We start from the raw sequence: 15036 nt of genomic DNA on the forward strand, positions 1-15036 counted from the left end.
TGAGATAGAGGGAGAGAGAAAGAGAGGCAGCCAAGCGAGCAGCCGAGGAGAGCAAAGACTTGGGAAGAGCAACGTGACCAGCAATGAAGACATGGGGGGCAATGCGGAGAGCGCGCCTTAGCCTGTTGGGGACTAGCGCGGGACTGACTCAGCAAGAAGAAAGTTGGCCGATCACCTTCACATCGGCTTTTCTTCATCATCCTTGTATACTCACCATGGAGGAGTCCAGTGTCACGGCAGATGCGCCTTCGGGCTCACAACTGCGCCAGCCCAAGAAGAGATTTGTCGGCCGACGAACCGCCCAGGCCCGGGACTCGCCCGCCGCAACCGATGTTGAGTCGTCGACGGCCGTGGAGAAAGGTACGACTGTCTGATATACCCAACTTGTATGTATACTCACTAAACGCCTTCTCTTCAGCTGCACCCAGGCGCACACCACGCACCTTGAACCAGGTCCCGCCAGAGATTCTCAACGACCCCGACATCCAAGCAGCAATCGAGCTACTACCCAAGAACTACTCTTTCGAAATCCCCAAAACCATACACCGCGTCCGTTCATCGGGTGCCAAGCGCGTGGCCCTCCAGTTCCCCGAGGGCCTACTGATTTTTGCCACAACCATCTCCGACATCCTCACCCAATTCTGCCCGGGCATCGAGACGCTGATCATGGGCGATGTCACCTACGGAGCCTGCTGTATCGACGATTACACCGCACGAGCCCTGGGCTGCGATCTGCTAGTCCACTACGCACACAGCTGCCTGATCCCCGTTGACGTGACAAAGATTAAAACCCTGTATATCTTTGTCGACATCAGCATCGACACCGACCACCTTATCGCAACCCTCGAGCGAAACTTCCAACCAGGCAAGACCATCGCCACCGTCGGCACAATCCAATTCAATGCCACGCTGCACGGCCTGAAACCCGTCCTCGAGCGCGCGGGCTTCCGCGTCGTCATTCCGCAAATCACACCGTTGTCCAAAGGTGAAATCCTCGGCTGCACCTCCCCCCAACTCTCCGACTCGGAAATCGATATCCTCCTCTACCTCGGCGACGGCCGCTTCCATCTCGAATCAGCCATGATCCACAACCCCTCCATCCCCGCCTACCGCTACGACCCGTACTCGCGCACCCTCACCCGCGAAACATACGAGCACGAAGAGATGCACACCCTCCGTCGCGACGCGATCAATTCTGCGAAAAAGGCGCGCAAGTGGGGGATTATTCTCGGGTCGCTCGGGAGACAGGGGAACCCGCACACGATGGCGATGATCGAGCACCACCTGCATGAGCGTGGCATCCCGGTCGTCAATCTATTGCTCTCGGAGATTTTCCCGGGCAAGCTGGCTGCCATGTCGGAGGTTGAGTGCTGGGTACAGATCGCCTGTCCCCGGCTGAGTATCGATTGGGGGTATGCGTTCCCGCGGCCGCTGCTGACGCCGTATGAAGCGCTGGTGGCGCTTGGTGTGCGTGAGAATTGGGATAAAGAGAATAAGGGCGTGTATCCAATGGACTTTTATGCGAAGGAGGGTTTGGGGAGGACGAAGCCGGAGCAGGCGCTGAGTGGTGCGGCGTGAGGGTGGTTCTTGCTGCTGGCATTGATGATCAAAGAAAATAGATATACCCCCGCGAATAGACGGCAGCAGGTCTGTCTTTGAAGTGTACGAGACGATACTAAAATTGAGATATATGGCATGTTGAAGGTGTACTTGATGGTGTTGGTGTGGGTGGTAGCAGACAGATATAGAACAAACCTCGTAGCTATATTTTAAGCATCATCTTGATCTCATGTATCCCTGATTTATCGAGAAGGATCTCGTCCCTAGGGACCATATGAGGTTGGGACTCAACGTTCCACTCGCGAAGCCACAGAAGAAACATTCCACCTGCTTACAGCTCTGCGTGGATGCATTGGGATAGAACAGTATAAAGTAGTCGTTAATTCAATTCAAATCCTAATCAGACACAGCATTACAAGCCTCCAGCCATCCATCACCCCTTAGCGTCATCCGCACTATCGGTGTTGAAATCACTAGCACTGCCGCGCCGGAGAGACAGTATATTCTTGTTGTTGGCCAGCTCATCCGCTGTCCGTTCGGCCGCACGCCACCGGTTGACCGCCTGTTCGACATCATCGAACATCTCCAGCGAGTCCTGGATGATCCCGCCTTCGTCGCCGTCGCCTCCGGAAGTCTCGGTGCTCTCACGAGTGCTTCGGTCGCTGATCATCGGGAAGGCAGGACCGAAGCCGCGTTCCGGGATAGGGTTGAACATGATAGCATTGGCGAACATGCGGGTGAGCTCCTTCTCCAGCTGCGCCGAGTTGACGATGCCCTTGGGTGGGATCAGATCCTCTGTTTTGGGCAATTGGAGCATGCCGCTCCTCGTTGGCGTCCCGGCCGCAGGAGCGGGAGACTCGCCGTCACCGGCTGGGGTACTGACTGCCTCGGCTGCGGCGGAGACTGCTTTGCTGGCCTGGTGAACGGCGGATTTGATAGACTTCAAATCTTGTGGACGGTAGATGAGGTCATGGTATCCCGGCGCGTCTCGCTCTGTCAGCGGCTTTGCGAAAATCGAAGCGAGTTTATGCATGGTCACGTCGTTCAAGATTGTCTGGGCAGTCCTGTGGAAACCACGAGCACACAGGACATATTGCGTTGTGTCAATTTTCGGAGTCTCGGGGGGAAGCGGCTCTTGTTCCACGGCTTCACTCGGGCCACGTTTGCGTTTAGAGCGACTCTTGGCGAGTGATTCATCCTTGCGGCGCCGCAAGTCACGGTCCACGTCTTCTGGAGGCTCGGGAGACTCCTCATCACGCGAATTCACAGACTGCCTGCGACTGCGCGACGAAGCGGCGCTCACAGCGCGCTTCCTCCGGCTCGCCTCTTTTTCGGTTTTGATTTTTGGGCCAGCCTTGTCCTCTGCAGCAGCGGCACGCCGAGTCTTCTTTGCGGCACGACCACCACGCGGGGATGCTTCAATCTCATCACCAGGAGAAGGGGCTCGTTCACTGATAGGGCTGACATCGTCTGGACCAGGGCGCACGGGGGATACCGGCGAACCGGGGATGCTCAAACGGGGAGTCCTTCTCCATGGCGTGGAGGAACCAGGTGTGTCAATGGACAACCGTGGGCGGGAACCACGACGAGACTCCGAGAACGATAGGGCGGTGGCACTCGGTGTTTGGGACATACGAGCATGCCCGAGGGGTACTGGGGTGTGAGCAGCCGATGATGCACCCGGTGTTGATGGAATTAAGGGAGGTTGAGCGGTGGAAATAGGTGGTAATGGATGTTTGCCAGTCGTCTGGCCAGCTTGTGGTGCAGCCGCGCCGGGGGGGGATGGCGGGGTATGGAGATTGAGGAGATGGTTCCAGCTGCCATTGTTGGAAAGTCGGTTGTGCTGGCACGCGCGAAGTAGCTGTAGACGGGGTGGAAACTGCAGGACCGGGTTTTCCAGTGGGCGTCGGTGCCACAGAAACATTGGGACGAGGTGGAAGTTGGGAAGGATGGGCGGCGGTCGCCCGAGCAGCTTGAGCCGCTGCTCCTGGTGTCGCTGCAGCGACTGGCTGTGCCTGTGGCGCAATCGCAGGTTGGCTTCCTGGTAGAGGGTGTTGGCCATTGATGGACGGTGGTTGTTGTTGTCCGGCCTTCTCTAGAAGAGTCGTCTCTTTCGCGATGTCTTTGACGGATGGTTGAGCTTCCTGTCCTGTAGACACAGCCTCCTCTGGAACAGTTCCTGCCAACGCTTTTCCTGGTTCCTCATGGTGCGGCGTCTCTTCCTTCACGTCAATGTCCATCGGTTCAGGAACGTCCTCGAGTTTGGCAGGTTCCGCCTTACGCGCTTCCTGCTGCAGTCGATCGAGCTCATTCTTGATTTCGATGTACCTCTTCTCGTCATCTCGGATTTCCTTGGTGACGAGCTCCCGGTATCTGGCATACAAATGCGACACGAGTTCCGGGATGAGCTTTGCATGGGTGACTCCGTCGGCGAATCCGTCCGGCTTTGGGCTTGAAATCTTGCGCTTTTTGGGGTTGCTCGCGCCTAGAGTATCCCGATCGTAGCCTTCGCGCAGGAGTGTCGCGTACAGATCCTCCAGGGCCTCCGAGCTGAGTCGGTCGGCGTTGAAGGCTACATGTTGGCGCACGAAGGGGTTGCTGCGCAACAGAGCCGAGATGGACCCAAAGCTGGCTGGGCGATCATCGGACGTCGCCAGCGACTGGAAGAACAGGAGCGACTCAAATGGAGTGTAGGCCGACAGAGGAGGCATCCCCCATTGCCCGTCCGATCGGCCACTGGGGGGTAAAGGTTTGGGGATTGGGGCCACGATGACAAGTCACACGGGCCAGCTGGGGCGAGCAGGCTTTAGTCGGGAGTCTGTCAGTTGGAGAAGCGAGCGCGACCGACCAGGGACCAGACAGGCATAGCCCCTTCAGTCCATGCGCGCAAGGGGAAACGAGCGAGGGAGGAACGCGAGCGGAAGAAGGGGATGAGAAATGCGTGGGTGGATAGAGGAAGGAAGAAGGGCGAGACGAGATGGAAAGGCGGTGGGGGAGATGGCGGGTTGGATGATGATGGAGAAAGAGCGCGTGGTTGGAGATGGAAATCGCGAACAGCCCAGGTGTACGGAAGGTCAAGGTGTGCAGACTCGGTGCGTGGGTGCCTGGGGCAGAAGTGCGTGGTATGGTATGGTATGGTCACCGGGGTACCGTACAGTCACGTGGGGATCGGCGGTCATCCTTGGTTTGCCGGGCGATCGAGTAAACAGAGGGATGGGAGGAACTATAGGACCGGAGGGATCTGGGTGGGATGGGGGGAGTGAGTCCCTCGGGTGTTGGTTAGGCGGAACTCCCGGTAGACGACGAGTGCTATTATTCGGAAATGTGATACTGATCCTACCCTCCGACTGTTCTCCCCACGTTGGACTGTCAGGGGCTTCATGCTCCAACTAGCTCCCGGCGAGTGGGCTTCACCCCTTTTCGGGCACTAACACCTCGTGCGGCACGATCTGGGATCCCGCGGGACAGCCTCGATCTATAGTGCACGCCAGAAATTAAGATCATAATCCCGACGGAGTAGTACCGTTGTGCCTATAAATATGTAGCCTATCAAACAATTATCCCTTGATGTCATGACATGGCGGTGGAGATATCTTGGGCGGCGGCTAGTAATATAGTCGGTGGGCTCGTTACTAGTCCTCTCGATCATCGCCCTCTCAACTTCTCCCTCTTTTTTCCCTCTCCCTACTATTCTCGCTCCTCTTCCCACCACCCAGACCCAGTGCAGATTCGCGTCCGTGTGTCCCTGACCATCGGCATTCTTCCACTCCCCTTCTCCCTGCGGTATGTCCCCCTCCCCTGATGGCCCGATCGCCGAGGATGATGAGCGAGGGGTCCAACTGACGGGTCCAGGCACGCTCGATCTCTGGCCGGAACCCGCTGTCTGACCTATCCTCAGCTGGTCCGGGTCTCGACGATACCCCTATCACCCGCTCCCTACTTATAATCCGGGGTCCCTGACGTTTGCCCCGCTCAGGGTCGCATATACAAACCAACCCGCTCGACCGCCTGAGAGGCACCCCTGGACTGCAACACGCGCCGCGATTCTCAGCCAGTGACCGAGTGCGCAGGCGGTTCTCGAGTATACATCATGTCCAACGCGGAGCAGGAGTGGAAGCCCAGGATTCGGCCTCAGTCGTGCGTCCCCCCGTGGATGGTATTGTAGGACGTGGTGTTAACGGTGCATGGTAGGACCATGGCGCAGGCCTTCTCGTCAGCGCTGGACAGCGCCTTCTCCTTGGACTCGGAAGTCGACGACCTTTCCAATAGCATTGACCAGAAGTGGGTTTTTGCGTCCCGCGACAGTGCTTCCCTGGTGCTAACCACCGGAACAGAAGATACCAGATGATGATCCAGAGCCGGCAGCTGGAAGAGCTGCAGGCCCGGATCCGCGAGGCGGAGAATCGTCTCAAGTCGCGACAGTCGGTCCAGCTCGGGACCAACGACAGTCCGGAGAAGATCGAAGAGGAGAGCACGGAGACTGGTGAGCTCTTTCCGATCGTCTGGGATCCTGTCTCGGCTCGCTAACACTCCTCTCTAGCTACTCAGCAGGACAAGCACGAGTCCCAGCACCAAGAGCAGCAGCAGCAGAAGCAGCAGCAGGAGGAGGAAGGAAAGGAGAATGACTCGTGATTTTCATCCTATTCCCGTTCCGCAGTCCTTGTGTTTTTTCCCCTCTTCTCTCTCTTTCTTCTATATAATCAGAATGGAGATCACTGGACTGGTGGGAGAGTCCAGTTGGCGTGTTAGGGGGTGTCTTTTTCTGTCTATCGTTTTGGATATCCACTTCCCCGAGTCGGAGTACATGCGTGCCCAACCAGAATAATCCTGCTTTTTTGCATAGTGTAACTGCTTATCAGTTCGAGATCCCAATCGACCCCGTCCACATCCAATCACAAGCCCCAGATCAGAACCCCGATAGGATCCACCCATGCCGTCATGCGCAGGATGAACTAGACCAATCCTGCCCCTCCATCCTGCTTCCCGGACGGCTGTCTTCCACTTTTCTATTTTTCTCTCTCCCTCTCTTTCTCTGCCATTGCTCGTAGCTAACCCGATCATCCCTCCGCCATGGTGTTGATCGACAAGCACGAGTACCTCACCGAAGAGGAGAAGCGCCTGAAGGAGGACCGCGAGCGCACGAGGTACTGGAAGCGCTGGGGCCCGTACGTGGCCGAGCGACAATGGGCGACCGGTGCGTTTCACTGATCCTCTATGGAGATCAATTGTGCTAACCGGAGTGTCAATCTAGTGCGCGAAGACTATTCGTAAGTGATGGACTTGAGAAAATTGTGGAGAGCAGAGCTAACACGACCCAGGGCGGACGGTGACGCCTGGAGTTGTAAGTCTTCGGGGATGGAAAAAGAAAAGTAGTTGCTGACTATTCTCAGACTTTTCGCATGAGCATGCTCGGTCGCGCACCTATCGCTGGGGCGAGGATGGCATCGCCGGTGTCTCGGACACCCACAACTTGCAGAACATCGCGTTCGCATTCTGGAACGGAGAGGAGTAGGTGCAGTCGAGGTTGGAAATGAAGAATCGGAACTGATCTCGACCCAGTGATTTCCTGAAAGAGCGTCTTTTTGGCCTGTCGAATCCGCAGGGCAACCATGGTGAGAGTATCAAGGAAGCCCATTTCCATGTCGACAACACCCCGACGGTAAAAATTCCCACGAACTATTGTGACCAAGTGCGAGAGACTGACCTCCCGTCTAGCACTCCTATATGAAATTTCTCTACAAATACCCCCAGAAGAAATTCCCCTACCAGCAATTGATTGACGAGAACGCCCGCCGAGACCGCACGGAGCGCGAATACCAGATCCTCGACACGGGCGTGTTCGATGAAAACCGGTATTGGGACATTTTCATCGAGACGGCCAAGGAGGCCGACGATGAGGACGAACTGCTCTTTCGGGTCATCGCGTACAACCGGGGGCCCGAGCCCGCCCCGTTGCACATTGTGCCGCACGTCTGGTTCCGCAATACCTGGTCCTGGGGCTACGAGGAGCAGGGCAAGAAGCCATCCATCAAGAAGGATGGGTCGCTGGTGGTGAAATCTCACCACGACAAGCTCGGGGATCGGTATGCCTGCTTTGCACCGTCGCCGCCCGTCGGGTCGAGCGATGTAGATGTCCAGCCGCGCATGCTGTTCACGGAGAACGAAAGCAATAACACGAAATTGTGGGATCAGCCAAACGATCAGCCATACGTCAAGGATGCCTTTCACCGTCACATTGTCGATGAGGAGAAAGGAGCCGTCAACCCGGCCAACGAGGGCACGAAATTTGCGGCGTGGTACGCCTTTGACAACGGCCAGGAAGTGCCGCCAGGCGAGTGTGCTGTCGTTCGCTTCCGCTTCTCCCGGAAAAAGGAGGGATTTGTCGACGAAGAAAAGCTGGACAATGTGATCGAGCAGCGCCTTGCCGAGGCGGACGACTTCTACTATCGCATCAACCCACTGCCCATGAGCGAGGATTTGCGCAATATCCAGCGCCAGGCCTTTGCGGGCATGATGTGGACGAAGCAGTACTACCACTTCGTCTGGGATCAATGGAGCAATGGAGATCCGGCGGAAATTCCGCCTCCGCCGGGGCGCAAGGACATACGTAACCAGCAGTGGCGTCATATGCACCTCGACGATATTCTGTCAATGCCGGATTCGTGGGAGTACCCATTCTTTGCGGCATGGGATACGGCGTTCCACTGCATCCCGCTGGCGATGATCGATCCCGACTTCGCCAAGAAGCAGCTGGACCTCTTGACGCGCGAATGGTACATGCACCCGAACGGCCAGCTGCCAGCCTATGAGTGGAACTTTGGCGATGTGAACCCGCCCGTGCACGCGTGGGCCGTGTTCCGTACCTTCAAGATCGAGCGCAAGATGTACGGTCGACAGGATCTGGACTTCTTGGAGCGTGTTTTCCAGAAATTGTTGCTGAACTTCACGTGGTGGGTGAACCGCAAGGACTCCGATGGTAAGAATGTGTTCGAGGGTGGCTTCTTGGGTCTGGATAATATTGGTCTCTTTAATCGCTCGGAGCCCCTGCCCACAGGTGGTGTTCTGGAGCAGGCTGATAGTACGGGCTGGATGGCGTTTTACTGCTTGTGCATGCTCAATATTGCATTGGAGTTGGCTAAGCATCGACGTACATATGAAGACAGTAAGTCGGCGCCCATGATTTTGTGTCTCCGTGCTGATCGTCATTCCAGTTGCATCCAAGTTCTTTGAGCACTTCATCCTCATTAGCGACGCGATGACTTTCCGATCTGGAGAGGATAATATCAAGTCCCTTTGGAATGAAGAAGACAAGTGAGTGTGGAAAGTTCCCAACACAAGGAGTGACTAACAGTAAGCCAGCTTCTACTACGATGCCATCTCTTATGGGGGACCGTGGACCCAACAGCTACCCGTGAGGTCACTAGTGGGTCTGATTCCGCTGTATGCAGTGCTCACCCTGGAGCCGGAGCTCATCAACAAGTTCCCGTCGTTCAAGCGCCGACTGAACTGGTTCATTGAGAACAAGGCGGATGTCGCCGAACGCAACATCGCGAGCATTAAAAAGCGCGGGAAGGATGAGCGGTTGCTCCTGTCGCTCGTGAGCAAGGACCGACTGGAGATGATCCTGAAGCGCATGCTCGACGAGACCGAGTTCCTGTCAGAACACGGCATCCGCTCCATGTCCAAATACCACGAGGAGCACCCTTACTCCATGGACGTTAATGGCCAGACCTTCAAGGTGGGGTATGTGCCTGGCGACTCAGATAGCGCTCTGTTCGGGGGAAACAGCAATTGGCGCGGACCAATCTGGCTGTGTGTCAATTTCCTGTTGGTTGAATCGCTGCTCCGCTTTTACATGTTCTATGGCGATTCGTTCAAGGTCGAGTGCCCCACGGGCTCGGGCGATTACATGCACCTGGGCCATGTGGCGGAGGAGATCCAGCACCGGCTGCAGCATCTGTTTGCTCGCAACGATGAGGGCCGTCGCGCCGTCAATGCCCATTCGGACCTGCTCGACTTCGATGAGCACTGGAAGGACGTCTTGTGGTTCCATGAGTTCTTTGACGGCGATACCGGCCGCGGTCTGGGCGCGTCGCACCAGTGCGGCTGGACTGGGTTGATCGCTAAGGTGATTCATGACACGGGGTAAGTCAATCCATCTACCATGCACCGTAATATTCAAACTCACGATTTACAGCATCAACTGCCGTCTCCCGCAAACCCCACGCTCCCCCTTCGCCACGGCATCCCACTACTTCGACGATATCTTCTCGCGCACCGGCCGCCCGCAAACTCCGGGACGCAGTGTGCGCCGGTCGTCCATTACCCGATCAATTGGCAACCGGAGCGACTTCAACTCAACGATCGCAGGAGATATGACACCCGCTGCATCGTCGACTCTGGACGACGACTTCACCACTAGTCCGCAGAGTCGCCGCGGCAGCAACGCCCCCGGATTGGATGGTGATGACGAGCATTTGAATCACTATGTGGAAAGCCAGCTGCAGCGAGTGCGCAGCTCGGCGTCGATGGCGGCGTATGAAGATGAGTTTGCGACCAAGGCCGAGAAGGAGAATGGGGCTTGATTTGGATACAGAGATGGTATCGATGATGATCTACTTTGAAATATACGTGGCATAGATGGTGCTAGCACTCCTTCACATTTTGAATACACCATACTACAAGATATTCTCTCCTGGAGTCCACTCTCTCCCCATTCAACTCCGTATAGTTCGGGTATGGTGTTTACCCGCCTGACGTAGTGCTCCACTCTCCCCCCGGTGGATCAGCCTCATCAACTCACCCACTCACCTTCATCCCCTGAGTTTCGTTCATGACACAGGTCCCATAACCAACTAGCCCCCATGCGGCCGTTACTATTAACAGTAGTTGTCTCTCCCCCCTAACGCACCCATCGTCTCCCAGATATGCCACCGCCCGCGTCCACCGAGGACGCCCCGATGCTGACCTCCGCCGCCGGCGCAGACCCAGCATCGTCGCGATGGACTCGCGTCTGGGAGAAGCTGAAAGCGCCGTTTAGCGGTGCAGACCCGCGAGTCTGTATCGCCTTTTGGCTGTTTGGTGGGAATACCTAGATAGCCTCTTAACGAGACAGAGAGCTGACAACCGGCAGGTTTGGTCAACAACGTGCTCTACGTGATCATCCTCTCCGCAGCGCAGGACCTAGTCGGCGGCGACGTACCAAAAGGTGTCATCCTCGTCGCGGCCATTATCCCCGCCTTCGCAACCAAGCTCACAGCCCCGTACTTTATCCACCTTGTCCCCTACGCAGTCCGCATCGTCATCTTCGTATTCCTCTCAGCAATCGGGATGCTCGTCGTGGCACTGAGCCCCAGCTCAACCGACTCCTCTTCCATCGCCAGCAAGATCTCGGGAATTATCCTGGCGAGTTTCTCCGCTGGCGGCGGCGAGCTGAGCTTTATGGCCCTAACCCATTTTTACGGGCCGTTTAGTCTTGCTTCGTGGAGTAGCGGGACGGGTGCGGCGGGACTCGTGGGTGCGGGTGTTTATGCGCTGGCTACTTCGCTGATGGGGTTCTCGGTGCGCACGACGCTGTTGGCTTCGGCTTGCTTACCTCTTGCTATGGCTTTTGGGTTCTTTGTCGTGTTACCACGTGAGGTGCTACGGGCGGAGTTTGCGCAGGATGGATATACTGCCGTTGAGCGCGGGGAATTGCTCGCGGAGGATGGGCTGGATGGTGATCACGCTGGTACAGAGAGCGACGGGCTGCTCGGCGTGGCGGTCCATTCAACAGACAGCCATAAAGACATCCGGGTGAACGAGGCTTCGTCCTGGTGGGTGCATGTTCAGACCAGCTTGAAGCGCATGCGGAAGCTGTTTCTGCCATTGTATGTTCTTTCTCAACTACCTTATCTTGGCCTTACAGTTACTAACTCGCCCACGCCAGCATGGTCCCCTTGCTCATCGTCTTCATCGCCGAGTACGTGATCAACCAGGGTGTATACCCTACCCTTCTCTTCCCCCTGCGCGACTCGCCATTCTCCCACTTCCGCTCGTTCTATCCTGCCTACAATGCCGTCTATCAGATAGGCGCTTGGCTATCTCGGTCATCGACTCCATTCCTGCGCATTCACAACGTCTACATCCCCGCCTTGCTGCAGGTGGTCAATCTGCTGCTCTTCACATTGCAAGCGCTCTTCAATTTCATTCCCAACGTTTGGCTTGTCTTCATCATCATCTTCTGGGAGGGATTGCTCGGCGGCATTGTCTATGTCAACACCTTTGCCGAAATTGGGGAGCGTGTGCCCATTGAGGAGCGGGAGTTTTCGCTCGGTGCCACCACCGTCAGTGACTCGGCGGGCATCTGTATTGCCGGCTTCTTGAGTATGGGGTGGGAGGTGTGGTTGTGCAATTGGCAGATTGCGCATGGGCGGGACTGGTGCCGCAAGCTGTGAGGAATAGATGGGATGGTGAGAATACTTGCTTGACTCCATGACTATACCACCGTATGTACTATCTGTTTCGCCGGTGGATATCCGGCAGACACTGTACACATGACCTCATGGTAGAGTTTGCACGGTATCTAAAGAGTGTGCGGTGGACGGCGGCATTTGAAGCTATGAACTTGCCTGAGGAATTGTCTCGGTCATACATTAGATACCTAACCGTGAACCCCTTTTCTCCCGTAACGTGACTAACATTATTCATGAACTCTCAACTCGTTCCTCCTACCCTACCCTGTCACATGAATTTCTGCCTCAGGCACCTTTCACATGTTAGCCAGTAGTCTGACATGTGAAATCTTACATGTGAAGGTGACTTGACATGGTGAACTGTGGTTTCGGGTTGTTCTTTGGTGATTCTTCTTCTGCATAGACTAGAGGATTGTACAGTTACTGCTGGCCATGATAGGTACGACATACCTTACCCTGAATATGGGCAGTCGCTAACCCAGATGGACAGACCACGTCCTGGGCAGACCCTCCACCCGATTCCGCAAGATCCAAGTGTTCGCCGTGGTCTCTTTCTGGTCACTATATCTCTGGAGGCAAGGCTACCGAACCAACTTATATTCAATAATCAAGCTGTTCACTAACACCCGTCATAGAGCCCACAAGCATGGCCCGCCGCTCTTCCGCTCCATCTCCTCCCGCCTGTCAGGCCAGTTGACCACCTGGCAGACAACCGTGATCATCTTCCTCTATCTATATGTCAGCCGCAACTTCGCCAAGATCATCGGTCTGGAATCCCCCGAGCCGCTGTCCAATCTGTATTCGCGCTCGTTCTTCCGCGCAACATGGATCGCTACCGGCCTCGACGCGGGCTTCTGGACCGCTATGAAAATCAAGCCCAAGTGGCTGCGTGATCTGGCATCGCTCGTGTTCACCGTTTACTATCTCGTTGCTGCGGAGCGTGCAGATGATAAAGTTCGTCGCGTGCGCGCCACCCTGACCGTCGAGCATCTGCGCGTCTCGTGGAATAAAGCAACTACACCGTACCTGTGGGCGATGGCGAAATTGGTGCGCCCGCGGTTGACAAGGTACTCGCCGCGGGCAATTCGGATTCCACGTCCTGCGCAGTCGGTTCATACCGAGCCTGTGAATGCGTGGTTGTACTTTGACGGACCGTTGAGTGCGCTGCGGGAACAGACATGCTTGGTGCTGGATGTCCCCGGCGGCGGGTTCGTGGCCATGAGTCCGCGCAACTCCGAGGATAAACTGCTTGCTTGGGCGGGACAGCTCAAAGTGCCGATATTGAGTATTGATTACAAAAAAGCGCCCGAATTTGCATACCCGTATGCCCTGCACGAGTGCTACGATGTCTACCACGCCATCATCCGTACCTCCGGGCGCTGTATGGGGCTAAGTGGCGAGACGCGTCCGCGTGTGGTGGTCACTGGCGAAAGTGCCGGGGGTAACCTTGCAGTGGGGATGGTCTTGATGGCGCTACAGTCGGCTATGGCACAGGGTTGGCAAGGCGACGATGTGCTCCCGCGACCGGATGGCGTTGTACTCGCGTATCCGGCACTGAATATGCAGGTTGCGAGCTGGATGACCGATGAGCAGATGTCGTTGATTCAGGATAAAAGCTCGAGTCATACGAACCGCAGTGTTCTTGAGCGAAAACGGGATCAATATCGCAAGTTGACGCCTTTCACTTCGCCTGGTCATTCCGTTGAGGCCCTGACCGAGCTCGCTCCCTCAAATGGCGAGCAGAAAGACAAACAAACTGATGTGCCAAGCGAGGTAGCCAAATCTCTGGAAGAGAGAATCAAGAAGAGCGATATCGTCGCCGCACAGAAGACAGACGAAGTCCAGCCTCTGCGGACCAGACTTGCCGTCTCATCAATGATCTCCTATGTCCATGACCGTATCCTCACGCCCGAAATGATGCGTGCCATGATTATCCTGTATATCGGACCACACCATCGGCCAGACTTCAACACAGACTTCTGGCTTTCTCCAGTCCTTGCCCCAGCTGCCTTACTCGCCAAGTTCCCCAAAACATACATTCTAACCGGCGAGCGCGATCCACTAGTCGACGATACGGTGATTTTTGCCGGCCGTTTGCGCCAGGCGAAACTGGATCTGTTCCGTGAACGCCAGGATCTGGGGTTGGAAAAGTCACAGCGCCAGTTCCATGAGAAGGACCACGTGGAGGTCTCCCTGATCCCGGGGGTATCGCATGGATTTATGCAGATGGCCGGCTTCTTCCCCGAGGGATGGAAGTATATCCATCGCAGTGCGAAATGGATTGAAGATCTGTTTGATGCAGCCTGCAAGCGGAGCCCGCAGTCAAGTCTCCTCCAATCGACCAATAGGCATGCCATGAGCAGGCCCGGAAGGTCACCAAATTCGACCATGCGCACTGATAATAGCATTTACGAGCGCCGAAATCACTACCGCAGCCTCACGGGGGAATCATCAGGCGATGAGGATCGGCCTCTGGAAATGAGTATTGGCAAATTAACACCAATCACACAACCTGAGAATGCGGCAGATTCTCGTCCCCGAAACAAGAAATCATGGTCTGAGCTCCCAGGACGGCTGACGACATTGAATGACAAGCCAACTGCAACCAAAAACTTCCACCTAACTCACCGAATCGACTATTTCTCTCCAGATGAGACAAATAGCGCACCGGAGAGCCCGGTTGCAACCCGTCCCCGTGGACGAAGCATTAGTTCTCTCGACAGTGAGGAAGATATCCTCGATCGCAGGATGAATGGATTAGCTGGCGGATTAATGGGACTCGGCGAGAGAGCGCAGACACCCGGTCCGTGGGAGGGATTCGCATAGACTTGACATGACATGACCTGATATGATTTACGACTTTCACATTTTTAAGCTGTTGTTTGGTACATTCCTTGGCCTTTCACGACGGTTCATATTGTTTTATATTGTGATTTTAGTGTTGTATATACAGAGCGAGTACGGAAAGGCAATACTGCCAACCAGTTGAGAATGCATTTATCTTCAATTCATAAGTTGTAAA

At 55.7% G+C, this 15036-nt stretch overlaps 5 protein-coding genes across 5 annotated transcripts; 4 read left to right on the forward strand and 1 right to left on the reverse strand.

Annotated features, from left to right (window-relative positions):
* Window positions 1-215: 215 nt before the first annotated feature.
* Window positions 216-1578, forward strand: dph1 (2-(3-amino-3-carboxypropyl)histidine synthase; the record flags this gene model as incomplete). Its single annotated transcript, XM_057202580.1, has 2 exons — window positions 216-360; window positions 419-1578. 2 exons carry the CDS (start codon window positions 216-218, stop codon window positions 1576-1578), a joined length of 1305 nt encoding a protein of 434 aa, XP_057047864.1.
* A 415-nt stretch (window positions 1579-1993) lies between these two features.
* On the reverse strand, window positions 1994-4739 carry N7474_011171 (uncharacterized protein; the record flags this gene model as incomplete). Its single annotated transcript, XM_057202581.1, has 4 exons — window positions 1994-3377; window positions 3430-4220; window positions 4409-4664; window positions 4711-4739. The coding sequence occupies 4 exons, from the start codon at window positions 4737-4739 to the stop codon at window positions 1994-1996; spliced, it is 2460 nt and encodes an 819-aa protein (XP_057047865.1).
* A 911-nt stretch (window positions 4740-5650) lies between these two features.
* Window positions 5651-6192, forward strand: N7474_011172 (uncharacterized protein; the record flags this gene model as incomplete). Its single annotated transcript, XM_057202582.1, has 4 exons — window positions 5651-5697; window positions 5752-5841; window positions 5895-6043; window positions 6101-6192. 4 exons carry the CDS (start codon window positions 5651-5653, stop codon window positions 6190-6192), a joined length of 378 nt encoding a protein of 125 aa, XP_057047866.1.
* Window positions 6193-6630: 438 nt separating this feature from the next.
* Window positions 6631-10145, forward strand: N7474_011173 (uncharacterized protein; the record flags this gene model as incomplete). Its single annotated transcript, XM_057202583.1, has 9 exons — window positions 6631-6754; window positions 6812-6827; window positions 6879-6901; window positions 6951-7068; window positions 7120-7219; window positions 7276-8722; window positions 8772-8871; window positions 8920-9705; window positions 9758-10145. 9 exons carry the CDS (start codon window positions 6631-6633, stop codon window positions 10143-10145), a joined length of 3102 nt encoding a protein of 1033 aa, XP_057047867.1.
* A 342-nt stretch (window positions 10146-10487) lies between these two features.
* On the forward strand, window positions 10488-14840 carry N7474_011174 (uncharacterized protein; the record flags this gene model as incomplete). Its single annotated transcript, XM_057202584.1, has 4 exons — window positions 10488-10641; window positions 10694-11429; window positions 11489-11992; window positions 12650-14840. The coding sequence occupies 4 exons, from the start codon at window positions 10488-10490 to the stop codon at window positions 14838-14840; spliced, it is 3585 nt and encodes a 1194-aa protein (XP_057047868.1).
* Window positions 14841-15036: the final 196 nt, after the last annotated feature.

Source organism: Penicillium riverlandense, assembly GCF_028828495.1.
Source record: "Penicillium riverlandense strain IBT 135883 chromosome Unknown utg000011l_segment0_segment0, whole genome shotgun sequence".
Taxonomy (NCBI): Eukaryota; Fungi; Ascomycota; class Eurotiomycetes; order Eurotiales; family Aspergillaceae; genus Penicillium; species Penicillium riverlandense.